Here is a 24,535-nt window from a genome sequence, read left to right as displayed (position 1 = left end):
CGTTTGTTCGTTAATGTTCGATTGAAATCACTGAGATTTCTATGTGCTTGTTCATATTCAATACCATTGAAAATAACTGAATTTATTAAAATCGCGCTAATCGTACTTTAACGACTAATTGGTCGTCTTCACTGGCACTTTTTTGTTGAAGTTTGTTGAAGTTTTCAATTTATTTTTTAGATCTACATAAGGAATAATTAGACAGTATAAACGCACTTGTTAAAAAAACGCTAGTAAATTGCCAGCTGACTGACAAAACCGGCGCATGCGCAATGTAGGCGTGAGGTGATGGCTTGCTTATTAGATATAAAATAATTGATAATTGGGAATTTAATTGTTTTTATGATCTAACAATCACCAATAAATGTTGAACAAACGATAATTGATCAAAATGAATTAATCTAAGCAATAAAAATAAAGATATCTAGTAAAGGGAGCCCACTTAAGGGTGATCATTTGTTTAATTAATTATAAATGAATAAAAGACGATCAAACAATTTTTATACTCGAACATTAACGAACAAACGACGGACAAATAATTAAAAATAAAAAAATCCGAAAATAAAAAGGGGTCCAAATTCACTGAGCCGGGAAACAGTCTCATAAAATAATATTATGTATGGGAGAAGCTTGAAAAAGTGTCCCACTTTCAGCACTAAATAACAGCTCAAAAATCCTCCAGAATGGCGCTAGCATAAGCACAGGGGAATGATATGAATTGAGCAGTTGTTAAGTGATTGAATTACTAGAGTAATTAATGACAGTGTAATATACAATACCTTACAGGTTTACATAATCCAAATTAATTTCGTCAATAAAACCTAAAAATTATTGCTGTGATAAAACGTGGAGACATCGATTGCATTTTCTTATCAGCTTTAAATAATATACTTTTTGTGATTTTGTAGTGCTGACAGTTTTTTCGTCCTTTTTTATTACTCTATTTTATTCTAATAACTTTCAGCCCCTTTTTTTAAATTTACCCGGTTGCTATTGTAGCGCCACCCTTATTTAGCAGATTTTAACGGACAGTTTTTCACACACAGACGGTTCTACCCTCCATAACTCCATATCATCTACATACGCTACCCATAGATTTGTTGATTGATAATTGTTATAGTTGATAAAAGCCAACGTAACTTATAGGTTATGTATGTACTCGAATCGATTTAAATTTTTTATTAACTGAGAGTACCTGAAAACTATCTCCTTCGTCTTAAAGATCTTAAGTTACCAAGAGCCATATAAACTATTTCAATACCAAATTCTGTTGACAACTTCACAATATTTGAGTTTGTGTCGGAATCGAAATCATTCAAGATTTTGGTGTAATTTCACTAAAGCCTTAGGTACATTGTTTTATTTGTATTCGAGTTTTGTGATTCCTGTGTAGTTTCCTTAGAAGGTTTTTGATTGAAAAAATGTCTAATGTTAGCTATGATATGGATACATCGGGAGGTCTTATGCCGGTAAGTTGAATTTAACAACGAATTCCACCAATAAATAGTATAACGCCCAGCAATTTTTGATCTACGGCGCCATTTTATATGGATGTTGCTGCATTTGTTTCTATTTTAAAATAAATAGCGATGTTTTTAATAATGTTGTTAATGTTTTAGTTAATAAAGGCCCTAATTAAGCCTCCGGATGAGGATTTGAACGTCCCGAAGCCTAAGAAGCCTCAGCATCCATATTACAAGAGGCCTGGAAAGGGTCATAACCACGATTCGTGCGACGCTTGCGGTGAAGGCGGAGATCTTATCTGTTGCGACCGATGTCCAGCAAGCTTCCATCTTGGTTGCTAGTATGTGATTAAATCTCATCTTACACTTATAGTAGTTGGACAAAAGGCCTCCTGGGACTGCGACCCATTAGGAAATGTTTTGTAGTATTAATGGTAATGAAGGTGTGGATATAGGTGTAATGGTGTATAGGTGTGTAATAACTAAGTGCTTTAGTGTCTATTATATCAAAGGTGCCAAAAGTACTGACTAGGTAGTAGGTGCCTACTAGATTAGCATGGCAGGAGCTTTTCTGATTGAAACAAAAGTTACATATCGATGCTTGAAAGGCAAACATGACTAAGCGACAATGTGTGAACTGTACAGTAGACTAATTTAAAGTTGAAATACCTGAAAACAAAATTTATTTTAACGAATCCAGCTGTAGTAGAATCTAGCTAGTAGCTGTAGGATTGAAGTGATTTTAATAGACCTAGAAATATATTTTTTTTGCGCATCGAATATGTTTATTGCCTATCATTTATGTACAAATCAGTTATTGTTGCTTAGTCACTTTTGCCTTTCAAGCGTCGATATGTTTTTCTTTGTAGGAGCTCTAGCTCATAAATATCTCAAATCAAGTTGTTGTTGTTATGGCCTAAAGGATAAAGCATCCGGTGCATTTGTATCAAGTAATGCAATGATGTTCAGATCCTGTAGGCAGGTATTGATTTATAGTAAGTATAGTAAGTCGTTGTGGCCTAAAGGATAAGACGTCCGGTGCATTCGTATCGAGCGATGCACCAGTGTTCGAATCCCGCAGGCGGGTACCTACCAATTTTTCTAATGAAATGCGTACTTAACAAATGTTCACAATTGACTTCCACGGTGAAGGAATAACATCGTGCAATAAAAATCAAACCCGCAAAATTATAATTTGCGTAATTACTGGTAGTAGGACCTCTTGTGAGTCCGCACGGGTAGGTACCACCGCCCCGCCTATTTCTGCCGTGAAGCAGTAATGCGTTTCGGTTTGAAGGGTGGGACAGCTGTTGTGACTATACTGAGACCTTAGAACTATATCTCAAGGTGTGTGGCGCATTTACGTTGTAGATGTCTATGGGCTCCAGTAACCACTTAACACCAGGTGGGCTGTGAGCTCGTCCACACATCTAAGCAATAAAAAAAAAATATATATATATATATAATATGTACTTAACAAATGGTCACAATTTACTTCCATAGTGAAGGGATAACATTGTGTAATAAAAGACGTCATCTCGGATCCTCCCGATCCACTAACGGTGCTTTTAGGTACTTCAAACACCGGTCACCGTTCTCGTCCAACCCGTCACTTGCGACGAAGGTCTCGACGAGTAAATTAACCCTCAGACACAGCCCACTGAGTTTCTCGCCGGATCTTCTCAGTGGGTCGCGCTTCCGATTCGGTGGTAGAATCTGCGAAGCACGGCTCTTGCTAGGGTTCGTGTTACCAACTTCGTCAGGTTTGAGCCCCGTGAGCTCACCTACTAGTTAAGGTTACGCTGATATAGCCTCTAAAGGCTATCAGCTTAGGTAGGAAAAAGTGTAATAAAAATCAAACCTGCAAATTATATTTTACCTTATTACTGGAGACAGGACATCTAGTTAGTCCACATGATAAGGGACCACCACCCTGTTTATTTCTGCCATAAAGCAGTAATGCATTTTAATTTAAAGGGTGGGACAGCTGTGTTACTGTAAAAACTGAGACCTTAGAACTTGTGTCTCAGGGTGGGTATTTACGTTGTAGATGTCAGTGGGCTCTGGAAATCACTTAACAACAGGAAGGCCGTAAGCTCATCCATCTATAAAAAATAATGAATAATTTTATTTATTCTATCATATCACAAATTCGGTCATATTTTGAGAAATGTATTGGCTTAACGGGCATTGTTAATGCTTAGAGACATGACTGTTATAAAATAATAAGTACATGAAATAATACTTCATGGTAGCTGTGAGGTGATGTTGTTAAAATTGAAACTAGTCCATGAAATTGCCCGAAAACGGTACTACAATTATATTAGGTGGCTTAAAATATAATAATTATAAAAAGAAAGTTTTGTTGAAAATTTTATTGAAGACACTTTTAGATAAAAAAAATTTAGTAATTGTTTCAGTTAAGTATGTAATTTAACACACGGAAAATACTGAATATTGAAAGAGAAGAGAACTCATAAAAAGAGCACAGTTTTTTGTAATCTGGAAACATCGAACACCTTTTGTGTAATCTGGAAATATGGAACATCTTTTGCAATATTATTTTGGTCCTCCTGTAATAACAGGATCCTACTATTTTTTGGCAACCTTTAGTTAATCTTGGCCAAGCTTTCTATGACTTCTGTAATCTTTAGTGATCCACCTCTGGACGAAACTGACATCCCAGCTGGCTTGTGGTTGTGTCGTGAGTGCCATGCAGCTGATGAGAACAAACCGTCAAGTTCACGTAGCAGTCGTGCTCAGTCTCCTGCTGACAAATCTGACGGGGAGAAGAAGACTAGGTAAGGTGCCAGAGCAGCTGGACTGTGATCTCATTAAATTTGTTTTAATTGAGTGAATGAAGCAGAGGATACTATTTTAAAATAACACTGATGAACTGCTAATATGTAGTTATTAACTAAGTTTGTGGTGAGACTTGGACATTGAAACTACCTTCAATCTTTTGTTTGTTATTTTAATGTTCCTAATAAAATAAACGAATAAACGTAAGATTGAACTAAAATTTGGCTTATTTAAATCTAATTTCGAATGACAGAGCTCACGGCCCATTGCTCGTTAATAGCTACCAAAACAAGTTTTATAAAATAGGAGAATCATTTACTAAATGAACTGTAAAATGTAAAAATATTTTAGTTGAAAAAATAATAAATTATAGCATTTAAATGTAATATTTAATAACAATAATATTAGAAAGGAAAATAGTTTAGACATAAATTACAATAAAAATATAGTTGTAAAAGAAATTTCAATTTATCTATTATATTTTATTATGCACTTTTGAAAGATTTAACTTTGATGTACTCTAAAAAAACATTTGCATTTCCCTTTCTTTGTTTGGACCAGCATTCTGTTCGTCCATCAATGTGTCCTTGTTAAGAGAATGTATAGTGTCTCCATAAAATAAATTTTCATTTACAATTAATAGATCCCTGCGAAATAATCGGACGAATTCCAAAAAGAAAAGTAAAGAGGACGACGATGAGGTCAAGAAGGAGACAGAGAGGCAGGCTGAAGCGGAGAAAGAGCTATCTCCGATGGAAGTGCTGGTTAAAGCTGCCAAGATAATGAACCCAAGGCAGTTTGAACTGCCCCGAGAATTAAGAATACCGTGTATATTTCCCGGTACTGAAAAAGGTAAGGTAATTAGTCTTACTATTGAACGTGTGAACTTTGTGATATATACTCGTATACATCATATATACGTCACGATCGTTTTATAGAGAGACCTTATTTCGAAGGGACAATTTACTTCACTTGTAAACCATTGGATAAACTCGTATTTAAATGCTGGTTTCTGTTTAAAAACTCTTTCCCCTCCGTTGTACCCACAGAAGGCGCGGGCGAGGCGGGGGCGGGGGCGGGGGCGGGGGCGGCGGGCGGCGAGTGCTTCGTGTGCGGCGCATCCTGCCGCGTCGCGCCGCTGCTGCGCTGCGACTACTGCCCGCTGCTGTACCACCAGGTAGGAGGGCGGGGGCGCGGGGGCGCGGGGGGCGGTGCGGGGAGCTCTAACCGGACCTAACGTTTGTGTGTCCAGGACTGCCTGGAGCCGCCGCTGACTGCGCTGCCCACGGGGCGCTGGATGTGTCCGAACCACGTTGAACAATATATCGTAAGTACATTGCTAATAATGTCTTGAATGTTCGAGACGCAACGATGACAGGGCCAGCACTGGCGTAGCTAGGTAAAAAAGGGCCCTGGGGCAAATTAAAAAATGGGGCCCCACTGTTATGTAAACTGATTAGGTTTTATCAAATAAAAATATGAAATATACAAATACTTTAAAAATGCTAAGCTACTTAAGCTATTTTTTTGCACTGCAGGGCAGGTAGTAAAAATATTAAACAGTAACAATATAATAGGTTGAGGAAAAAGTCTTTTTGCTTTATAGTATGTATGAACTTGTAATAAAATCTGTTTGGATATACTATTTGTATATGGTTGGTTTTGGCATCATTAAAAGTTAAAATTTTAAAGAAGATAATTCCAAATTCATATTAGGAAAACGTGTGACTGTTATTTATTTTTCGTCAAGAATGTCAAGAATGTCTTTCTGTCAAGATGAGTGAATCTTATGAAGAAATTAATTCGATACCTTTTAAAATTTTACTACAAAAAAGGTAAAAATGCAGGGCAAGAGTTAAGTTACGGCGAACGAGTTAATTATAAAAAAAAGAATTTATTTAATTAAAACGATGTTTATTCGTTTGAATGTACTACAAGACTAATTTATAATTACAATATATTTATTAAAGTAAACTTATTGCTAAATCTGCAATGGTGCAGTTTCTGTTATGACGCACGGGGTCATCCGATGTGGATTCAGCAAATACGGGCATCGGGCGATTGCCTAACTCCTCCCTCCTTAAGATAGAAGCGCGTCCCGCAGCTTCCAGCAGCGTCCTCGGTGCTAGTGTTCTCGGGGCTCTCGTTCTTTGATTGTAGTCGTCGCTGTCTCCACTGCCACAGCTTCCAGATGATTATTGCTATCAGAATGAGGTAGAGTCCCAGTGTTGACCAACTTGGGGTAGTCATCATAGTCTGCCAGTCGATGATAGGTTGTTGAATGTTTTCGACCCGGTCCATCAGTTCGTGGATGCTATCCAGAGATATATCTTTCAGTTGTAGGTTATAGCGAATATTCCCTTCTAGAATAGTGGTTTCGCTGGGAATGGGTACGATTTCATCAGCTGTAATAGTGTCCGTGTTTGTCTTCAGTGTTCGGTTGAATATTTCCACTTGACAATCGCTTGTAATGCTGGCGATGTATATTCCTGACATCTTTTTATAGTCAGATTTCCTTCCGCAGCGAGATTTCAGGATTTGTTCGTCTTTCAAGATGATAAGCCATTTGTTGTCTTCTAGTCTCTGGACCTTGCCTTGTTTCAGATTCATCCTGGCACGGGTGCAGTTTGTGCTCTCGTGTTTTATAAGAGTTACTATGCAGTCTTCAGAGTTCTCCACAGGTTGGGTGTTCAGCGATGTGCAAAGTTGGACGTCTTGTGTGATCTTCTTGCAATCTTCCTCCAGGTATGATTACTCGTTGGTTCCCAGTGCTAGGTATTTGGATTTAGGAATAATGGTGAGGTTTTGTTTATCTGGTATGGAGTATAGATGGATAAGGTCATAAAGGTTTTCATCTATGGAAGGGATATCTAGTATGAATGTTAGTGCGTCGTTTGTGCTATACGCTTTTACGCTAATAGAGCTCTCTATACTATGAATATTTTTAATACTTATTCTATCAACGGGTCTAAATTGGTAAAGTTTTTGAATAGCTGTTATTTCACTTATAAGACTGTGTGGAGCTATAATGCTAGGATGCATTACTTCTAGTTGTGCAAAGGTCATGGCGTCTTCTAATATAACTAATTTATCTAAGAGTAATTGCAAACTAAAATATATTTGGATATATAAATCTAAAAAGTGCAATCTGCTTATTACTACGTTATTACTTAAAGTGGCGTTTTTTAACATTGAACCTATCTTTTTCTGATTTTCGTCTAATAACTTGATCTGTTTACTAAATTCTTCAACTGCGTGCTTTGCTATGAATAAAGTTTGTTTTTGAGATGTGTTAATATTATGGACTGAATTACGTAGATTAGATAATTCATTTTCAAACTTAATAGCGTCTTCATAATCCAGATTACCTGTAATAGTTTTAACTACTGAACCTAAACCGTTAATTGAGCCACGTCTAAATCTATGGTGCGGTGCAATAAATGCTAACTTCTTCCCTATTAAATGTAAACTATTTTCTATTTGATCCTTATATGCTCTATGCAACTCTTCGTTACCTTCAGCAGCTTTAGTACTGGCATATAAAGACATAAGCTTTAAGGTTGTTTCATGTAAATACGATACGTTATATACGCAGGCCAGACTAAAAGTGTCTATCTGCTTCAAAATTTGTCCTTGTTTTAACAAAAGGATGCCATTAGTATTGTCTATAGGATTAAGGGTCAAGTCGGCGGCTGTGTAGAGCACGAAGGCTCCTGCGATGAGGGTCCTGGAACAAGATGTGGTCTACGTAAGAGTTTGAAATGAACTCGAATCGATTTAGAATTTGGGTGGTGCCCTATAATTTCTGCGACATTATTAGGGTGTAAATGAATGATTTTATACGGACCTTTAAATACTGGTTTTGTCTTGTCGCTCCTGGTGGTTTTGGCGACCTGTTTGTAAACGGTTTCACCTACCTTAAACGTGATTGTTTCCGCTGCCTGGTTTCTCTTTTCTATTACCTGCTCTTTGTTCTTAGACACGTGGGCTGCTATACATTCCTGTACTGCTTCTGCATTCTTGCGGTGATTGAGGACATAATCTTGATAAAATTCTTTAGGATAATATAGCTCTAATGGATTTCGGGATGCCGTATGACCGAATAAAAGCTCACGTGGTGTATAGCCTGTAGTAGAATGAATAGCGTTGTTATAGGCGATGATAGCGTATTTCATGATCAATTGTATGGGGTCGTCTTTATTTGTCATTCTTTGAATTCTTATTATTTCTGCGATGGTTGAATGAAATCGTTCAATGGGTGAGTTAGAGTTTGGGTTGTAAGGCGTCGTGAAGTGAATGTGGATATCATGCGAAGCACATATCTCTTTTATGACGTCATTATCGAACTTTGTATCTGAGTCTGTGGTGATTTTAAGAGGTAGTCCTAGTACAGAAAATACTTGTAATAGAGCTTCTGCGATGTGAACACTACTAGAAGCATTCAGAGGTACCGCCTGGGCAAATTTAGAGAAATTGTCGATAATTGTTAAAAACGTTGCACCTCCAGTACTATAGAGATCCATGAACAAGTGTTGAAATGGCTTCGTAGGTGTCTCTGTTATAATCAATGGAGGTTTTAAGGGATTTCTTTCATATTTGGCTTTTAGGCAAAGGTCGCATTGATTAATGAACCTTTGAACTGTCAATAACATATTAGGCCAGTGATAATTCCTATGCAGATGCTTAAAGGTCTCTTGGATACCGCGATGCGATGATTTACCTTCGTGATATCGCTTAATGAGTTCTTGTTGTTCAGTTCTATTTTCAACAAGTGTGACCCGCGAAGTACATCTTATTAATTTAGGTCCTCTGTCATTAAATATCGTAGTATACACTCTTGAAAAGGCTAAGTATAGATTTTCGTCGTAAAAATAGCAATGAAAAACACGGTCAGCTATTGTGTGTTCCTTTAAAAATTTGATAATTTCTGATTCAGTGTTATTTACTGGGATGAAAACATCCTTAATAACTGTCATAGAGTTTGTTGATCTGTCCTCTACTCTGTATGTAGAACCTGGTGTGGACCTAACGTAAAATTGTCTCAACTGTCTATCAATAGCGTCGGATATTATAGGGATACCGTTATTTTCATTATCAGGTTGGGTATGATTTGTAGAAACTAATTGATCGGGGTCGACTGTTGTTGCACTCCTTGTGTCTGTCTCTTCGTCAATTTGAGAGGGATAGATACTGGTCATTTCTACGTCATTGTTGTTATAAGGTTGATCGTTATTGTCAGTATTGTTACGTTCATTGTCTTGGTTATTCGGGTCATTAGTTTCTATCTCTGCCTGTCTACGGGCGTTTTCGAATATTCTATTTATTATGTTGTCGTCACTATTGTCATCAACATTAACAGCTAGAGAATCTATACTATTATGAAAAATTTTTGCTCGGGATAGTGCATCTGCGTTAGTGTTTTGTTTGCCCTTTTTATAAACAACTTTGTAATCATACTCTGCCAACTTTAGTTTCCATCGTGTTAATTTAGAGTTAGGGTCCTTTAGACTCATTAACCATGTAAGGGGTCTATGGTCCGTATAAATTGTAAATTTACGGCCATATAAGTAAGGTCTAAAATACTTAATTGCCCATACTATCCCTAACAGTTCTTTCTCTATGGTAGAGTAACGGATCTCAGTATCTGATAATGTCCTTGAGGCATAGGCTACTGGTTTATCTGAGCCCACATTGCCTTGGGAAAGTACTGCTCCTAAAGCGAAGTCAGATGCGTCTGTCGTTAAAATAAACGGTTTGTCGAAGTCAGGGTATTGCAGGATTGGGGCGTTTGTTAGAATTTGTTTGCATTTATCAACTGCGTCTAAAAATTCGTTTGTATGTTCAGCCTTTGCGTTCTTTTTTAGACATGCTGTTAAAGGTTTCGTCAACTTCGCAAAGTCCTTAATAAACTTCCTATAGTACCCGACTAGTCCTAAGAAAGCTTTTATGTCTTTTTGCGTTTGTGGTATAGGGAAATTTAATACTGCTTTAATTTTGTCCTTGTTAGGATTTAGTCCTTGGTCAGTCAATTCATGTCCTAGAAAGTTAACGTGCTTCTGTAGAAATTCTGATTTGTCTAACTGAACTTTCAAATTATGCATTTTGAATCGCTGAAATACTAATTTCAGTTTTTCATTGTGGTTTTGTAGGGACGTCGCCGCTATTATGACGTCATCTAAGTACGTAAATACGTTGTCTATACCTCGGAGTATATGGTCCATAAGACGCTGGAAAGTGCTCGGGGCATTTTTTAGTCCGAAAGGCATTCTTAGGAACTCATAGTGGCCTCTTTCGGTAGTAAACGCTGTTTTCTCTACGTCTTTAGGGTGCATTTCTAATTGATGGTAGCCGCTTGCTAAATCTATGGTCGTGAAATATTGTGCGCGCCCTAATCTGTCAAGGATGTCGTTAATGTTTGGTAAGGGGTACTTTTTTTCTATAATTCTGTCATTAAGCCTTCTATAGTCAATAACAAGTCTCCATTTAACTTTTCCTGATGCATCCGGTTTTTTTGGAACAATGTGTACCGGGCACGACCAAGGGGAGATACTTTCCCTAATGATTCCTTGTTTTAATAGACTATCTACCTTTTTTTTTTTTTTTTTTTTTTTTTTTATTGCCTTTGTAGGCAGACGGGCATACGGCCCACCTGATGGTGAGTGGTTACCGTCGCCCATGGACTTCAGCAATGCCAGGGGCAGAGCCAAGCCGCTGCCTACCGCTTAATACTCTCCATAAGCCTCGTTTGAAGAAGGACATGTCATAACGCTCGGGAAAGACCGTGGAGGGGAGCTCATTCCATAGCCGGATGGTACGTGGCAAAAAAGATCTCTGGAAACGCACTGTGGATGACCGCAGTGGCTCCAGGTAGTATGGATGAACTCTACTCCGGTGACCTGTTTTTGTATCTCTGTTCGTTGTTGGGGAGCCTGTCTATAACTTCGTACAAAGATGGGGGTGTCGTCGGTTAGTCTTAATTCGTGTTTTACTGTATGGGTAAACGATAAAGGAATGTTTTCCGAGTAGAATATGTCACGGTACTGATAGCAGATTTTAGTAATTTCCCGTTTTTCTTCCTCGTTCATGTGGCTGGTACGAATTTTCTTTAAATTTTCACAAAGTTCTTTATCTATGTCAGTTTCCGTCTCAATTTTATTAATTTCGTACTTCTGACTTCTTTCTATCAACTGTGACGGTAGTGGGCTTAGGGCTAACATACGATTGTTACTCACTATTTGCTGTGTATCATTATAATTGATTATAGATGTCCTGAAAGTCCCGTTTTTTACTGTCACTATCGCGGCTGGTGACTTTAATCCTTTAGACCAAGTGAAATCGTCACATATATAATAACCGTCGGTGTAATTTGTTTTAACCGTTATAAACCTCTCGCAGTTCGGTTCTATTTTAACTTGCTTTACCGGATAGTCGAAATATATTGGTATTTCGGTATTAAATGTTCGCAACACTTTATTTTTGAAATCTATATTACAACCTAATTTTTTAAACAAATCCATCCCAATAAGGCCCTTATATTTTGGGTCAAAATCAAACAATAAAAATTTGTGGTGTATATCGGTGTTGAACAGGTAAGGTAAAGGTAAAATTGCGACGTGCTCGTGACGAGTAGTAGCATGCGCGGTTTTTACCGTAAATGGCTCACGTTCGATGCAATGTTCGAGACTAGTACCGGCTATTACATCGGGTGATATCATACAACGTGAGGCACCAGTATCTAATAAAAATTTACCTTGAAACTCCGGTAATTCGATGTAAGGGAGGTGGTCTTTGCCGTGGTGGTTGAGGTTAACAATCTTTATCAGCTGAGGTTCGATTGGTCCTCGTCCTGAAGAAAATCCTGTTGATTTAATTCTTCTCCCGACATATCTGGCATATACTCGTAGTTTTGGTCACTGTATTGCATATTATGGTTATAGTACTCACCACTGTAATATAGGTCGTAACTGTCAGGGTAATACTGCTCCTGGCTATGCTGTGTGTAAAACATTTCTTCCGGTGCAAAGCGCGGTTTTTCGGGCTTGTTTACTGACCTCATAGTGACGTCGGATACTCTTTGTGGTGGGTTAATTTGCTGTCGAGGTACATTTAGTTGTGGTCTAGAGTTGCCTGTATTCCTAAAGGTACCTGATCCGCTAGGTCTCACATTACCTGACGCCGGACCACTCCTCCAAGACGGCATGGTTGGCCCTCGTTGTGGTTTTAGCTCCGGGTTCCAACTATTGCGCGGGGGAAGGTTACTTACCGGGTAAGAGATTTGGTTAGACTTAGTTATTTCCTTTTGCTTATGCTGTATATTTAGTGAACTAAAACTATTATTAAATCTATTAAAAGCTAATCGGGCTTCCTCTTGTCTAGCCGTTACTATAGCTGCTTCTAGAGTCGAGGGTTTTGAAATCCTCACCCCAATAGATACGTGAAAGTCTAAGTGACTTACATATTGGTCTGTTACCATATTTTCGTAGTATGACTTATCTGTGTGTCTACCTACCACGTTTAATGTGTCTAATATTTCTCGCAAACGTTTACCAAATGACTCTGCGTCTTCGTTCTTATTACGACGCAACCTTATTAATTCTTGCATCAATTGTATTTCGTTGCGTGGTTCGCCTAATCTACGCGTTAGTGCTGTTTTAATAGCTTGCCAACTATCCACGTTTCCCTCGGAAGCTATTGCACAAATTGCAGTATCGCTCAGTTTACTCTTAATTAAGCTAATAAGAGCGGGGTGTACCCTAACTGGTTGATCCAATAATGATATAACATTTTCTACTTCTTTAATAAAATAGTTCAATGTTTTAGGGTTACCATCGTACTTAGGTAACAGTTCAGAAATGAACTTAAAAGTTGCTAGTTCGATGTTTGCCATTGCCATCTTTATAAGCTATACAACACAAAACTATAAAACTCACAATTAAATAACTTTGTAATAATATTTTACGTAAGATTATTAGCTAGTACTCTGCTTATTCTGAACGACAAAAGCGTGAAAATGAATTATCAGCAACGTTATATGATCCGCGATTTTAGCAAACAATAAAACGTACCTGTTTTTTATAATATTGCTATCCAAGCGAATTACAACTGTGTCATTGACATATGCATATAAAAAAAAAATACCTATCAGATTCACCTACTCTAGTGTATGTAGTGCTTTGTTTATAACGATTTTAGTCTATACACAAACACACATAACATTCAGGATATAACGGCAGGAAATATAGCACAGGAAACTGGGAATACAACTTGCACTCACCCCAATGTCCTTTGCATCTCCAACCGGGCCTTGTAGTACAGCAGGACTCCCAATTCTCCGGAACTCCCGCTTGATGATAGTCGCCGTTCGTAGATTCGTTGTATGAGCTCGCGAAAATAACGGTTGATACCGTTCACTCAAGCCTGAAGAGTTATATTCAAGGCGAGTGTCGCGATCCTACCGACTGCGCCAGTTAAGTTACGGCGAACGAGTTAATTATAAAAAAAAGAATTTATTTAATTAAAACGATGTTTATTCGTTTGAATGTACTACAAGACTAATTTATAATTACAATATATTTATTAAAGTAAACTTATTGCTAAATCTGCAATGGTGCAGTTTCTGTTATGACGCACGGGGTCATCCGATGTGGATTCAGCAAATACGGGCATCGGGCGATTGCCTAACTCAAGCCGCGAAAAAATCTGTAGTATCTGTGGGAGTAGCACAAATTTGGTTTAAGCGTTTTCAATCTGGAAATTTTTATGTCAAACATGCACGTCGCTCTGGTTGCCCCGCCCTGGCAAGTGGAGCAAGATCGGCACATCAGTAATTACGACGTAGCTGAAGAACTGGGAATTGACCACAAAACAGTTATGGCCCATTTAAAAAAAACTGGGTACACAAAAATATTTGGGTACCTCACGAGTTCACTGAAAGAAACCTAATGAACAGTGTACTCATTTGTGATTCTTTATTACGACGTAATGAAACCCAACCATTTTTGAAGAAGCTGATAACTGGTGATGAAAAGTGGATCACGTACGACAACAACGTGCGAGAAAGGTCGTGGTCAAAGGCCGGTCAGGCTTCGAAGACTGTGGCGAAACACGGGTTAACTCGCAACAAGGTGATGCTGTGTGTATGGTAGGATTGGAAGGGCACTATTCATTAGGAACTGTTACCACCAGGCAGGACCATCGATTCTGAACTCTACTGCGAACAACTGATGAGATTAAAGCAAGAAGTTGAGAGAAAGCGGCTGGAATTAATCAACAGAAGGGGTGTGGTTTTTCATCATGATAACGCTAGACCTCACACATCTTTAGCCACTCAGCAAAAATTAAGAGAGCTTGGCTGGGAGTTGTTAATGCATCCGCCGTATAGTCTTGACCTTGCACCTTCAGATTTCCACCTGTTTCGGTCTCGTCAGAATTCTTTAGGCAGTGTCAGGTTAACATCACGAGAGGACTGCCAAAACCAATTGTCGCGGTATTTTGATCACAAGCCCCAAAATTTCTATAGCAATGGGGCATGTCCTTACCTACAAGATGGCAAAAAGTTATCGAACAAAATGGTACCTACATACTTTAGTTAAATGTAAACAACTATATTAAAAAATATTGTGAATTTTCTTAAAAAATGCGATGAAACTTTTCCCCCAACCTATTACAATGCGCTGTAGCCCAAATCTATAGATTTGACACGATTTATTGACTTAACGGACATCAATATGAGTGGTAAAATCAAATAAAATTGAACCACTAAATTGACCAGTACAAAAAAGTTTATTGACATTAGCTTACTTACTCCTGATACAGCATTAATTTTTTAACCGTTGTCGAAAAAAATCTTAACTCGAATTCACAATAAAACGCATATCTATGAATAATAAAACGCACATCCGTTAAATTGACAACACTGCCAACCTACAAAAAGAAGTTAGGGGAACTCCTTAGGCATAACTTTTGAATTTCTCTCAACGGAGTTGTCATGATTAAAGTGGGGTTGCAACCTGTCATCTTTATTTTGGAAATGGAGAAATTTCCAAAAGTTCAGTTCGATCGAGATTTCTGGTAAGGATTCGAGGGCCCCCTGAGCTCGAGGGCCCCGGGGCACTGCCCCGCCTAGCCCCTTGGTAGCTACGCCACTGAGGGCCAGTCGGTGAGATAGAGATTTTGACACTCGACAATTACGTTGTAATAAAAATTGAATTGAAATTGAATATCTTGAAATAAGAGCTGGTGTCGCGGTGGCTCAGTGCGCGTACTGCTTGTGTCCAGGACTGGAAGCTGGTGAACTCCATCTCGGCGACGGAGCGGGTGGCGCTGTGGGACCGGTTCGCGGGGCCCGTGGACCAGCACGCCATCAAGATAGACTTCCTGCGCCGCGCGAGGAACCCCAACCCCAGGTTCAGGTGAGGGCCCGCTCCGGACCCCGGCTCCCACTTCTCTGATCCGGCCCCGAGAAGCCCCCAGTGCGAAGGGCTCATAAGATCAGCAATTTCGCTGTCGAATTCTATATTATCGGATAAGAAACTTTATGGTAATAAAAATATAATATATAGTTTAAAAATTTTGAAAACGCATATAATTAGCAACTCGAACTATTTTTATTTTATTTTTATTACTTAAATGTGTGGACGAGCCACTAGGTGTTAAGTGGATTTCGGAGTCCATAGACATCCACAGCGTAAATGCCGCCACCCACCTTGAGACATGAGTCCTAAAGTCTCAGTTTTACAGTATAGTACAACGGCTGTCCCACCCTTCAATCCGAACCGCATTACTGCTTCACGGCAGAAATAGGCGGGGTGGTGGTACCTACCCGCGCGGACTCACAAGAGGTTCTACAATCAGCAATTACGTAAATTATAATTTTGCGTGTTTGATTTTTATTACACAATGTACCTACACTTCACCATGGAAAAAATTGGTAGACCCCGCGGGATTCGAACACCGGTGCATCGCTAGATACAAATGCGCCGGACGCCTTATCTTTTAGGCCACGACGACTTCAAACTAACAATTGAATTATTATTTTTTACATTCTGTTGGTTCCGGCCGGGACAGTAGAGCCGAGTCGTAGCGCGGCACACGTCCAGCTAGTAGAGGCACGATACCAATAAGCAGTTGTTGTTGATTAGAATAAAGATCCCGGCCCACGTCCGCGGGCGCGTGCGCGTGCCGCCCATGGTCCGCAGCCACTACCGGCGCCCCGCCCCCCTGCTGCCGGCGCGGAGGGAGCACGTGCGCTGTCGGAACGGTGAGTGGACCATAAAATAAACGATATATGACTATATATATAACGAACTATAACTTAAAAAAGGAATGCAAAATGGCTCGCTGGTCCCGGTGGAGATAAACTGACAATGGAAAAATATTTTTTCAGTGTTAAAGAATCTGGGATTATCGAGTGTACTGGAGAGTGAGGGCGAAGAGTGTCGGAAGCACACCATCTGTATGAACATGGAGTGCCCGTCCTACAGCGGCGCCGCCCCCTGCCCCGCCGCCGCGCCGCACTCCCCCGCGCCCCGCCCCGCGCAGGTACTCACGCAACCTCGCCGCACTCGGAGACTTCTATCATTTCCACTATGACTATACTAAATTGGTAGAGCTAATTCACACCGGCGCTGGTGTCGCAGCCGGCCGGCGGAACGACGACATTAACGAAAGTACTTTGTTCGTTCCAACGAAAGAGTGCAAAATAAATAATCTAATTGTCTAATTACATTCACTGTCCCGCCCCAGGCGAGTGCGAGCCCGGGCTCGTCGGACTACTCGGACTCGGACCTGGAGTACTACACGGCGTCAGTGAAGAGACGGAAGGCCACCGGCGCCGAGGACAAGGGGTTCGGCCGGCGAGCCCGCGCCGACCGCGTGCAGCTGCGCGCCGACGAGCACGTGGAGCAGCTGCTGGCGCTCGTCGACGAGCAGCTCAAGAAGCTCGACGAGAGACTCGTGAAGCTGCTCGCCTGGCAGCGGCTGCAGCAGGTGCTGGCGGGCGAGGCGTGCGCGGGCTGGTGGCGCGACGTGCCGCTCTCCCGGGCCGTGGCGCGCGCGCTGGCCAGGCACCTCACGCGGGGCGCGCTCGCCGCGCACGGGTGAGACCCACTCACTATTTAACAAGTTTGTTTTGTACCGGTGCGCCGCCGCCCGTGCGTGATGACAGCGAGCACGTCCCCGGCAGGTTCCGTCACGTGTCGCTGCCGTCGGAGCTGCTGTCCCGGGCGGACCGCGAGCGCATCGCCCGCAGCGTGTGGGGCGCCGCGCCCGCCCCCCGCCCGCCGCCCCGCGCCGCCCCCCGCGCCACCCCCTCCCCGCCGCCGCCGCGTGCGCGCGCCCTGTCCGACGCGTGCGTGCGGGCCACACTCTGTGCTATCAACTCTATGGACAGGTAACGTGAGGAGACACGGATACCGGTTAAGTCCACGCGCAAGTAGTGAACTTCAGCACAAAACCAATATGCAATAGCCTGCACGGGCAGATCCCACCACCCTACCCGTGTCTGCCACGAAGTAGTAATACGTTTTGGTTTGAAGGGTGGGGCAACTGTTGTACTGTAAAAATTGAGGCCTTAGATCTTATATCTCGAGGAAGGTGGCATTATGTTGTTGATGAGCTCCGGTAACCCTTTAACACGAGGCGGGTCGTAAGCTTGTCCATCCATACAAGGAATTATAACATACAACATACATCTACATTAAGCAAAAAATAATTAAAATATCATACTCATTGGAGTCACTAGCCACCATGAGTAGACATCTGTCGCCCCTTTTCTGAAGGAGCTATCTTTGAATGTTCAGAAGCTAGAGCCGGGCTTCAGTGCGAACATTAATGTTGATGCAAAGCTCGTTATTTCAACGCGGCTCTGACACCGCCGAAGTGTGTGTGGGGACGCCGTGGTGGTAACACAAGCTCGTGGTGTACAGCGCGGGGCCGGGCGACTCCCTGGGCCGGCCGGTGCCCATGCGGCTGTCGTCGCTGACCGTGGGCTCGGACAGCGGCTGTGACGTCACACTCGACCCCGCCCTTTGCCGGTGCGTCTCCCGGAACCACGCCGTTATATTCATGGACGAGGTCAGTTAAATACTTTGCTTTTGTTCAAATATTAATGACGCCACTCTACGCAGCACGAAGAAATCTCCCTGGCCGAACACAACCGGCGCCCCCCTTCCACGTCCCGCTCGGCCCTGGATGTCAGAAATCTTCGTATTTTCGTCTTTATAATAACCGGCAAATTTCTTGAGCATTTGTTGACGTAGTGGGGGTAAGTTTGCGCATGGTACACTCACGTGCAAAAACATTACTTACTCTGCGTCATAATGCTATTAAATTATTAAAATCAACATATGTATTTATTTATATATTTATTAGAACATCAACAAAACATATAGGTTAATAATTGTAATAATTTAATCTTGGGGTAAAATAGATATTCCTTCTATTAAGTCAAAACTAGAGCTGTTGCCAGGTCTTGGTTCAGTTAAAGCGAAGCTGGTATTTGTAATTTTTTTTTCGTTATCATAATCTTGACCATCATCATCATCACTGTTTTCATCACCCGAGTCGCTATCATCGTGATGAGTCGACATAGGGCTCATCGGCGTAGTTTACAACTCTGTCGATTCGGTCTTCTTTTTTGTCTATAATTAATTATTTTTTGAAGATATTCGATTCGTAGTAATCGAATGTTACTTTTTTCATTTACCAGCTTCCGATTATTTTCTGTTCTTTTTTTCCATCTGAAGCCTAGCTCTTTCATAATTCGTCGTAAGCTTCATTCCGAGCCATTAAAATTTATATCTTCTTTAAATTCTTCGAAGCCTTTCTACGGTACGGAGTTTCGCTGCTTGTTATGTAGTTATTATGATTACATCTTTTTATTACAGATTGAACGAAACTATCCATTCCGGTAACTTTCTTCTTCCCTGATCTTTTCTTACCCGGAGTCCGAAACACTGCGAGCAAGCCAGAGCCTTTAGCTTCGTTAATAATACACCTAACAGTACTCACTGATGTTTTTGTTGCTTCCGAAGTCTGTTTTAATTTTTCCATATCATTCTTCCCCTGTTTTATAATGAAGCAATATACGTCGTACACAAATTTTCTACCCTTTCTTTTAAGTACTACACAAGTTTGTCGCGGCATAGTGTATTTTTTATAAAAAATCAACAAATACTCAACAAATAGCAATGGCAACAAAGTCAACAAGCAATTATAACAAAATTTATTAACGATTAATAACGATAGACTTTTCACTGTACGCAAGCGTACTTTTGGGAGCAAGCGGAACGAGGGCGCGGTGCGGGACGCAAGGTTCGACTGATCTACCAATAACGCGCTCGATACGATTTCCCCTGCCGTCGCGCCTCACCCTCACCACCAAAGTGATCTAAAATTCGGTTCTGCGCAGTCAAGGTCATTTGCTCAAGAAGTTTGCCGGTTACTATATCAAACGTATCTAGCGATGCACCGGTGTTCGAATCTCGCGGCGGGTACTAATTTTTGTAATGAAATACGTACTTAACTAATGTTCACGATTGACTTCCACGGTGAAGGAATAACATCGTGTAATATAAAATCAAACCCGCATAATTATAATTTGCGTAATTACTGGTGATAGGACCTCTTGTGAGTCCGCACGGGTAGTTACCACCACCCTGCCTATTTCTACCGTGAAGCAGTAATGCATTTCGGTTTGAAGGGTGGGGCAGCCGTTGTACTGTTTCAAGTGAGGCCTTAGAACTCATGTCTTAAGGTGGCTGGCAGCTACGTTGTAGATGTCTATGCGCTCCGATAACCAATCAAAACCAGGTTGGATGTGAGCTAGTCCGCCCATCTAAAAAAAAAAAATGTGTGCGTGTACTAGTGTACACACGTAAGAAGTGAAACTTATTTATGGCCTTATTTTTCGAAAAATGATCTACATGCAACTTTCTAGAAATTGGTTAAATAAAGTTAAATTAGATAAAGTTTAAACAAAAGGATTTTATTATCATAGACATGAATACAAAAAAGTTAAATTAGATAAAGTTTAAACAAAAGGATTTTATTATCATAGACATGAATACAAAACAGATGGCGCGTAACGGAAAAATGTGACGCGTAACCGAAAAATGTGACGGTAAATTTTTTTCCAACGCCGATAAGGAAGTTTCACTTCAAAAAAAAGGAAGACTATATACTGGAAATTCAATATGGGTACTCATAAAGCCTTGTGCTTTTATTAACATCACATGTTGTTTTACAGGTGAGCGGACACTTCGAGCTGATCAACTACTCCGAGTTCGGCAGTCGCGTTAACGGCGTGCTGTACACGTGCGACCCCCTCGCCGCCGCCCCCGCCCCCACCCCCGCGGCGGACGACGCTCTGCCGCGCGCGCTTCGAGATGTCGTCAAAGAGAAGGACTCCCCGCTCGACAGGTGCCAAATTTTTTTCTGTGTCTAATAATAACTGAAATTCATGTTATTTACGACTGACCGGCTGCCGTACCTAGACTGCCGATGGCTTCGTCCTTGGGGTAGGCCGCGCGTCTGGCTGCAATGTTGACTGCCCAGGTTCTGACCTCGGGGGAGATCGGACTCTTGGTCAAGAGTGTACCTGAATCGTTTAGTGGTTATTGGCCCTAAATTCCATTTCTTAAATCCGTGGTCTGCTCCCAATATCTGTGGATCATTCAGCCTAACATACCCCGTACGCCCCCTAGGGAAGGGGACCTTGTAAGAAGGGGTCTAAAAAAGGGGCACTGGGCCCAGGGACAACTAGCACTTTAATGGTTGCATTTCTACTGCCGTTACGTTTGTTTTTTTATTGCTTAAAAAAAGGCTAGTAACAAAAGACAACCGCTCTGTTCTGTCATCCATAACATGTTATATATCTCACGCATTGTTACAGGATAAAAGGTGACATCACGGAGCCCACGTCGTGGTGCTCGGCGTGCTCGTGCGGCGCGGGCGCGGGGGCGGGGGCGGGTGCGGGCGCGGGCGCGGCGGCGGGCGCGTGGGAGGGCTCGGCGCTGGTGCCGCACGGCGCGCTGCTGCAGTTCGGGTGTCGCCTCTACGTGTTCAGCATCACCGACGCCAAGCCCTTCCCCTACGAACAGATCATCACCGACCCGGCGCTGTAGCCGCCCCCGCGCCTGCTTGTCTATCCCTTGACAATATTGGACGCTGTCAGAACCGGCTCGACTGTGCTCCAGCACCGCCCGGTCACCAACTTCAAGGATATATATATTTAGCCTACCTATTGTTGATGCTAGACTTCACGAGCTCATGGGGCTTATTTAGGGATTTCGGCAGTGATGGGCAAAATGTAAAATAAAAAAATAGAAGTTACATTGAAGAAGTTGTCGTGGCCTAAGGGATAACACGTCCGGTGTTCGAATCCCGCAGGCGGGTACCAATTTTTCCAATGGAATACGTACTTAACAAATGTTCACGGTTGACTTCCACGGTGAAGGAATAACATCGTGTAAATAAAAATGAAACCCGAAAAATTATAATTTGCGTAATTACTAGTGGTAGGAACTCTTGTGAGCCCGTGCGGGTAGGTACCACCACCACCCCGCCTATTTCTGCCGTGAAGCAGTAATGCGTTTCGGTTTGAAGGGTGGGGCAGTTGTTGTAACTATACTGAGACCTTAGAACTTATATCGCAAGGTGGGTGGCGCATTTACGTTGTAGATGTCTATGGGCTGAGCCGTTAACCACTCATCACCAGGTGGGCCGTGAGCTCGTCCACCCATCTAAGCAATAAAAAAAAATTGTAATATGTAATTAAGATATTTTGTAATAGGTTACATAAGTAACTAATTACAGCGAGTATTTAATGTAATTAGTTATAAAGTAATTCGATTGTAAGTTGATCTAATTAAACTACATAACTAATCTATTATGCTAGTTGTTAACTTTACAAAAAATGTCCTACTAATAATTTTTTTGACAAACAAAAATAAACCACATTTTATATACATTTTTTTTAATCATCTGTATCGTTTTACATTTTTTTAATCACTGGTAGGTTAAACATTATTTTGCTGATTTATAATTTAACGTAACTTTTAATACGACTCTTTTTCCCAAACTTTTCGTCTGACAGGCAGTTGGCTTTCGGACAATTAATCACAGTAGCGCACGTAAACACATATTTCACAGACTCAAAAGATGGTAGAGGGCATTCAATTTTAAAAATACTTTTTTCTTTCTTCTTCTAAAACTTCTTTATGGTTTTAATATTTGAAATTCTCTACTGTCTTCTGTCAAAAAATGTCACTATAAGTTGAGCTTTGGTTCTTGGCTCATTGCTCTGGTTGTATGAATCCAAACTTGTATCTATTTCAAAATAATCGTCTTCCCTAGACCTCGTTGAAGGTCTTTCTGTATCTCAGGTACAGAATTTGACATAATCTTTATAATTTCTTTTACTAGTAAATTCTTCATTATACAGCATTCTGACTGACCAATTAATGAGGTGCATTTTAACTTTTTATATTTAGGATGTGAAATTGCAGCTAAAGCAGCATTTTCGGCTTGTGATCCCGAAAATTTCAAAAGATCTGGTTTGCTCACTTTTTAGGTAAGTTTCAGTCAAACTGCTGCAAAACTCATAGGCTCTTGTTTCAGCAGTTGCATTTGTCTACTTTATCTTCAAGGAGGGCATTGCCGCAGTCTGCCGCGACAGGCTCCCTACAGGACGGGTACTCACGTACGTACATTGAAACTCACGAAGTGGAGTTTTTTTATTTAAAGCACTGTGTATGTAGTGCTGCAGATTTATCTTTTATTGTAACGATTTTATTCAAGGCATCATAAAGGCTATTTCGTCTCGTCTACTGGCCCATTAAAAGTGTGATCGAGAAAATTTTGTAAAATTTCAGACGAATTTGGTCTATTTGCAGCTTTCTATAATGTTGTTACATTTTTTTATTGTTTGATCATGCATTTTCGATAATTCAGTTTCCTGGTTTTCTAGGATTTTATTTGCGTCAGTGACACACGGACTCAACGTGTGTGCAGCGCACCTGAGTTTAATGGCAATTGTTGAAGAAAGGTTATCTAAATTTGTGAATTCGTCATGTGTACTATCGGTACCGGAGTCATACATGACCTTGCTCGCGATACATTCATGCGATTTACTCAGAAACTTTTAAAGGCCCAAACATAATTGGTGCCACTTTCGGTAACACGCGCCACAATATTTATGCTGGTTAGGCCATATCTAGAAATTATTTCTTGTGACATCTCGTAAATTTTGTTATAACTATGAGTGCCGATATAGCGTTGACATGCTAATGACATTGAGACGTGCTTTAAACTGTGCGAATCCATTCAGTGGCTGTTTCACCTGGGCAGCTTCTCTGACGTCCAGACCAAACATCAACTGTCGTACAAACATCTATTTACGTAATTCAGTTTGTACGTTGGATAGTCGCGGCGACCGTTCTAGCGACGATCTTGAAGAACGAACATTTTTCGATCCTTTGCTTTTGCGATATGTTTTTCGTTTTAAATGTGTTCTCACATTTGATGTAAATAATCTCGTGCCTTTTATTTGTATTTTATTAGGCTGATATTTTTTGCAAATAGCTACTCTTTTATCAGTTCCTTGTGCATCATTACGATGTACGATGTAATTGAATACTATTTAATTAGGTTAGGTTGTAATTTAGTTATGTTGTAATAAAATACGTTGTATTCAATTCCTTGCACAAAGTAATTTAAATGGTAATTAGAATACAAAAGTAAGTAGTTACGCCCATCATTGGACTTCGGTGCTATCTGCTCTAGCAAGTGCAGAGCCCCGCGGAATCTGCCGCCAGCCCGGGGGCGCCCCCGCACGCGTGTACCTGCTGGTAGGACCTCTGGAGTCCGCACGGGTAGGTAACACTGCCCCCCTATTTCTGCCGTGAAGCAGTAATGCGTATCGGTTTAAAGATCTGGCAGTCGTTGTACTGTTACAAGTGAGACCTTAGAAATCTTGTCTCAAAGTGGGTGGCGGCATTTAAGTTGTAGATGTCTATGGGCTCCAGTAACCACTTAACATCAGGTGGGCTGTGAGCTCGTCCACACATCTAAGCGATAAAAAAAAACCTTCCTACTGTTAACTCTCACGTTTAGTTAATTAGTCAATGCGGTCGTTGACGTGTCGGTCGGAGTGGGTCGGGCCGTGGTACTATTTCTTTGTGTTGACGATAAGTTCTGAATGTATTTTTTCAATTTATTCAGTAAGGTTTAATATCCAAATTTGATTTGTTTTAATAAATCATTTTTCTTAA

The 24,535-nt window shown here is 41.0% G+C and overlaps 1 protein-coding gene across 1 annotated transcript; it reads left to right on the top strand.

The window, feature by feature from the left end:
- The first annotated feature begins 797 nt into the window (after nt 1-797).
- LOC110386833 (PHD finger protein 12) lies at nt 798-24,535 on the top strand. Its single transcript, XM_038016311.2, has 14 exons — nt 798-1,469; nt 1,620-1,804; nt 4,118-4,264; nt 4,909-5,117; nt 5,315-5,442; nt 5,518-5,592; nt 15,543-15,676; nt 16,406-16,524; nt 16,651-16,805; nt 17,010-17,362; nt 17,449-17,655; nt 18,191-18,338; nt 20,512-20,684; nt 21,157-24,535. The coding sequence occupies exons 1-14, from the start codon at nt 1,422-1,424 to the stop codon at nt 21,386-21,388; spliced, it is 2,313 nt and encodes a 770-aa protein (XP_037872239.1). The 5' UTR covers nt 798-1,421; the 3' UTR covers nt 21,389-24,535.

The sequence above is a fragment of the Bombyx mori genome, chromosome 16 (assembly GCF_030269925.1).
Source record: "Bombyx mori chromosome 16, ASM3026992v2".
NCBI classification, from domain to species: Eukaryota; Metazoa; Arthropoda; class Insecta; order Lepidoptera; family Bombycidae; genus Bombyx; species Bombyx mori.
The sequence above is the reverse complement of the archived record's forward strand: the minus strand, read 5'-3'. Positions and strand labels throughout refer to the sequence as shown.